General features: G+C 48.4%; 1 protein-coding gene across 1 annotated transcript; it reads left to right on the top strand.

The window, feature by feature from the left end:
- Positions 1-5: 5 nt before the first annotated feature.
- ZNF511 (zinc finger protein 511) lies at positions 6-4,513 on the top strand (the record flags this gene model as incomplete). Its single annotated transcript, XM_010714210.2, has 5 exons — positions 6-106; positions 337-538; positions 621-745; positions 2,483-2,662; positions 4,112-4,513. Coding segments are annotated over 5 exons (678 nt in total), but the record flags the coding sequence as incomplete, so codon positions are not given.
- Positions 4,514-5,702: the final 1,189 nt, after the last annotated feature.

Below are 5,702 nucleotides of genomic sequence, written 5' to 3'. Positions count from 1 at the left end.
TGCCCCACGGCTTCCGTGTCCCCCCGCTGCAGGATGGCGACGTGCAGAGACACCTGTACCTGCGGGAGGTCCTCACGGGCCGCGCCGAGGAGGCGGAGAGGCCCAGGTGAGCCGCGTGGAGGGAGAGCTCGGCCGCGCCGAGCCCCTGCCCGGCTCTGCTGGGGCTGGTGGGCCGCCCCCGGGTACTCACAGGGACTCAGACCTTCGTCAGAGAGCTGCGTCCAGGCAGCTCCGGTGCCGTGCCCACCGCCTTTGGGGCAGAGCCCACTAATGAGACTTGAACGTATAGTCGCTTACACGCTGAGGATGCTGTAACGTGCTGTCCTTCCTTTACAGGGTGTCTGAGTTTTGCTGTCACATCTCCGGCTGCTCTCAGGTGTTCGACACGCTGGAGGGCTATGAGCACCACTACAACACGCTGCACCGGAGCGTCTGCTCCTTCTGCAGGCGGTCCTTCCCCTCGGGGCACCTTCTGGACATCCACATCTCCGAGTGGCACGACTCACTCTTCCAGATCATGGCTGAGAAGCAGAATATGGTGAGGGCACGGCCTGGCCCCTGCTGCAGCACAGACCGGCCATTCGCCCTGCCCAGGAGGTGTCTTCTTTCCTTTCTTTCAGTACAAGTGCTTGGTAGAAGGCTGTGCAGAGAAGTTCAAGAGCAGCAAAGACAGGAAGGACCACTTGGTCACTGTTCACTTGTACCCTGCTGACTTCCGATTCGATAGACCAAAGAAAGTGAAGAGGTAACTGCAGAACGACAGCAGCACAGCTGCTTTTTCCATGCAGAAGTGACGTTGTACTTCTCTGCTGTCCCACTCTTTTCTAGAGTACACAAATTGCTATCTTAAGAGTTTTCTGCTTCTTGTAGAAATAGATATACATGTGGGACTTCTATGTGACAATGTTTTGCCTTCCCCCAGTGTGTCTTCATTCTCTCCCTCTGTGCTGTTTTTCAAGTCCAGCACTTCTCTGTGTCAGTGTGTGTTTTTCCTGCTTTCTTTCCAAGTTTTTGCAATATTCCTACTCCCGAAAGGTGTGAGTAGAGTGTAAAGAGGCTTTGTAAACGTGGCAGGTAGCTTTCTCTTCTGGCCACTCATGCACAGAGTTGTTTCATAGAATCATCTGAATAGGAATTAAGAGCCATCTGGTCCAACTCCTCTGCAGTGACAGCCACAGCTCCATCAGGTGCTCAGAGCCTCATCCAGCGTGGCCTTGAATGTCTCCAGTGATGGGGTACCACCACCTTACCGGGCAACTTGTAACAGTGCTTCAGTACCTTTACTGTAAAAAAACTTTTTCCTTCTATGTGATCTAAATCTCCCCTATTTATTTTGAAACCATTGTCCCATTACAATATTGTCCCCTTGTCCTATCACACACATCCTGCTAAAGAGTGTACCTCCTTCTTTCTTACAGTGCCCTTTAGATACTGACAGGGCACTCTCAGGTCTCCCCAGTGCCTTCTCTTCTCCAGGCTGAACAGCCCCCGCTCTCAGTTTCTCCTGATAGGGGAAGTGTTCCATCCCTTGGATCATTTGTGTGGCCCTCCTCTGGTCACACTCCAGCAGGTTCATTTCTCTCCTGTACTGTTTTTTCCAAGCACTGCTTTTGCTATAAAGTCATCATTTCAAGCGCAACAGGGCAAGGGGGCCCTTTCTCCTCTTCTGGGGAGAAAGAAAGAAAAACAACCCAATTAAGATAAGGAGAGAGAACAAATTTAGTACAAATGGTAAAAGAATGTAAGATAATAAGAAATATTATTGAGTTATTAATCTAATTAATAACTCAAATGGAAATGAGAAGAAGGCAATGACTGTGCTGCTTACTGCACTGCCAGCACCCAGAAGCCCTTTCACCCCCCATTACCCAGAATTGAGGAGCATGTGGAAGTTCTTGGGAACTGTAGTACATTTCAGCGTGTCTTCCTCTTGCAGAGTCAGAACTTATCTGAGACTTGCTAAAATGTCATGATGTAGAATACTGATATAACCAGGACATGGACAGAGAATACAGGCACTGATGTTTAACAGTCTTCACTGACGTCAAGGATGGGATGGTGAGAAAATTCCTTGCCCAGTGAAGTGGTGCAGCCTTTCTCCACGTAACTAGAGGGACTGGGAGTCCCAGAGCTTGCTCAGGTAACCTGCTTGTACCATTACCTATCTACAGCAGAAGGCTGGACTGGAAGTGCTCTCCAGCCTCGTTTGGGAGCCCATTCATGCATTAAGCGTTAGGAGTTGAAGAGTGAAGACATTTAGGAACTAAGCTGTGTGGTATAATACGGTAACACTGAATACTTTTGCTTATCTCTCCATCAGCTTTTGCCCTGCAGCAGGTGTTTGTGCAGCCAAATCTCGGTGCCTCTTTCATGCAGTAATTCGCCCAGGCCTGATGTGACCTCTTTAAAATCCCTCTCATTTCCTTTGCTCCATGCTCACATGTCAGCTGCTGAGAAAGGATGTCACATTTTGTTTCTGCAGTGATGCCAAGCACGTGAGCTGTCCCACAGAACATGATGGGAGCATGCTGATGGATGTCAGTGTGGAGACCTCAGAGCAGCTCCAGGCTGACCACATGGAAGTAGTGCCCAGTGAGAGCATGGAGGTCCCTCAGCCTGCAGCCAGCCCTTCAGTACCAGAGAAACGTCTCTATAAATCCAGGTCTGAGCCAAATGCCTGCACAGGCAACAGTTTCTGGGGCTGGGACCATATTGTCTTAATTGCATAGTGCAATACCACTCTGGGTGTTTTGTGCTGGGGATAGAAGAGGTGATACTTCTATTTATTTTTGAAAAGCCCTTTTAAAATAGAAAAAAAGCATGAAGAAAAAAAGAATGAGCATATTCTGCAAAGCTTTGTCAGCACATTGTTGCTGTTGCTCTGCCAGCCCCTGGTACGTTCCCAGGTTGCTGCAGAGTGATATTGGTCTGAAGACAAGCTGTTGGAGTCCAAGCCCCCAAACACAAACACGTGTGTTTCCTGCTTTGTAACATTTTGCCATCCTAGCTGACTTTCCCAGGAAACTGACTGCAGCTTCCTGTGCTCCCATGGGGTCACAGGACAAGACACAAGCAAAGCAGGTCAGTGCCTTCTTCTGAGTCATACATTTTGCAAAGTCAGGTCAGCATTGCTGTGCTTTCTGATTTTTTTTACAAAAAGTTGAAAACAAATTGCCTGATGCTGGCTCCACTTATGAAGTCCTCTTCATCGTGTACCATAAAACCTGCATGAGGTAGTATGTGATCAAAAAGTTGCTGAAACAGCACCTGAATCATTGTAATTTATTGATCACTTTAATGGCCTCTAAGCACATTGTGTTTTTTCTTGAACTATCCCAGTTGGCAAAGGGATGCTTGTACTTTGAGTTTGTCACACCTGAGATGCCAGCGTGGTCCATCCAACAGAAACCTGACCCCTCTATTTGTCCATGGGGTTACAATGATGCCAAGGTGACATTTTAAACTTGACTGCTTTTTCAGGAGTAACAGGTTATATGCCATTAAGAAATGCTGTCTTGAATTTGACGTGACCCTCCTGGTTGCTGAAAGGCCACACTTTTCTTGCTTCTTCTCTGGAATCATACACTTTCACAAAAATAACACTGTAACTTCCCAGCAGCATGTTATGTTTTTCCCATTGTGAAGAGAGGTGAGAGGTGTCCATCACATAAATGTGCCCCATCAGTGGAAAAGACGACCAGCGTTTCACCTATATTTTGAATTGGCATTGGTGATTTAGACTCTGGGAGCCTGAAACCATGCAAGGTGTAAAACATCCCAGTGTTCCTGTAGGTGGTGGGGTGCTAAGCTATGAATTGGGTGTGTGTTGGGAAATGGGCCGATGCAGGGAGCTTGTCTGAGCGAATTGGTGTGCGGCCAGACCTTTGCACTTGCAGCTTGTATCTCGGAGAGATTAGTCAATTTTGTTTTGGCATCAAGTTCCCCAAAAGATTATTCTTTTACCTCCAACACCTTGCGTTCCTGGGCTAAGTCAGCTTTGTCTTTTAAAGCATGACTGTTGCTGCTAGTTTAATTGGTCACGGCAGGACTCCTGCTGATATCAGAGGGCAAAGACCTCAGAAATACATGTTAACTGGCGTCTCTGTTCCAGGATCCCATCCACAATCTGCTTTGGACAAGGTGCCACCCGAGGATTTAAAGGCCCACGTAAAAAAGTCTGAATGTCAGCACAGTAGATTTGCGCAAGACAAAAAGACACCAGCAATTGTGTCCAAGCAAGAATGTTTGCCGTTGTGTGCAAGGATCTGCTCCATAGTGGGAAAATGAAAAGGAGAAAATGAAAAGGAGAAAAGAGGAGTGGTGCTGTTCATATCTAAATATCTAAATGCCTCAGGAGGTGCTTTGCCACAGTCCCTTTGTGTCTATGTACCACGTCTCTTTGGCAGGAATTCAGAGAAGAGCCTTGCTTGTATTTATTCTCTGTTAGACTCAAAAGCTCTCCTCTCTGATTTCCCCTGAAATCAAACTGGAAATAAATTTTTCTGCCTCTCTGCTGTTGAGTTTCTGTGTCTCATCAGCTGCTGCCTGGAGATGTAGATGGAGCTAGGCAGATGGAATGAGTCTCTGAGATTTTCCCCAAATATCTCCAAGTCAGTTGGCAAGAGAGGGTGCATCCGTTTGTGCCTCCCTTCCTGTACTCCTAGGAGGAAAGTTCCACCCGAGGCACACGTACCCTTTTCCTTATGTTCCCATCACAGAGCTCACAGCCTCCTGTCCCTGTAGTCTCTTTAAACTGTGACATTCTGTAAACGGTCCACAAAGAAAAAAAATGGAATCACAGGCTGTTGGTATGGCATTTATCCAAGAAGCTAAGGATTTGTAATTGCTTCTTTTCCCCCCCTCCTCACCAGAAGGAATAAAGGATAAAAGAGGCTTTGAAAAATCCTTGTAAATATGAGCAGGGAGCAACTTCTACAGATTTCTTGGGACTTTTAAAATGCCTCATTCTGTTTAAAAACAGCTGGTTAGTCCACTTTGCTCCTCAGCCTGCAGAGAGAACTGCCCCAGGCTGACAGATCTGGTGACAATGGGCACTGCAGGTGCTGGGGTGGAGAGATAGAGGGCAGCAGGAAAGTGTGGCTGGAGGAAAGGCAGATGATGGGCAAGATGGAGAAAAGCCCTGGCTGCAGGGCTGGGCTGGGAGAAACAGCAGATGGAGGGCAGGAATGGAGCAAGTGGGATGCAATGAGATGGGATGTCAGGCCTGTAGGGTGCCATCACCAGAGCCATATCAGAAAGACTGGAACTGTTGGAGAGGATCCAGAGCAAGCCACAAGGACATTCAGAGGGCTGGAGCACCTCTGCTAAGGAGACAGGCCTAGAGCTGGGGTATTCGGCCTGAAGAGAAAGCATGGAAGAGATCTTAGAGCGGCCTTCTAGGATATAAAGGGGCTATAGGAATGCTGGGGAGGAACTCTCAGGGGATGTAGAATCACATCACAAAACCAGAAGATAACCTAAGATGGCATGGACCCACAGGGATTATTGAATCCAACTCTGGGCTCCACACAGCACCACCCAAACCCTGTGTGTGAGAGCAGTGCTCAAACACTCCCTGAGCTCCGGCCCCCAGGGCTGCGCCCACTGCCCTGCACAGCCCGTTCCATGCCCACCGCCCTCTGCTGCAGCCCCTTTCCCTCACCCCCAGCTGCCCCTCCCCTGACGCAGCTCCATGCCGTTCC

Source organism: Meleagris gallopavo, chromosome 8 (genome assembly GCF_000146605.3).
Source record: "Meleagris gallopavo isolate NT-WF06-2002-E0010 breed Aviagen turkey brand Nicholas breeding stock chromosome 8, Turkey_5.1, whole genome shotgun sequence".
NCBI lineage: Eukaryota > Metazoa > Chordata > Aves > Galliformes > Phasianidae > Meleagris > Meleagris gallopavo.
The sequence above is the reverse complement of the archived record's forward strand: the minus strand, read 5'-3'. Positions and strand labels throughout refer to the sequence as shown.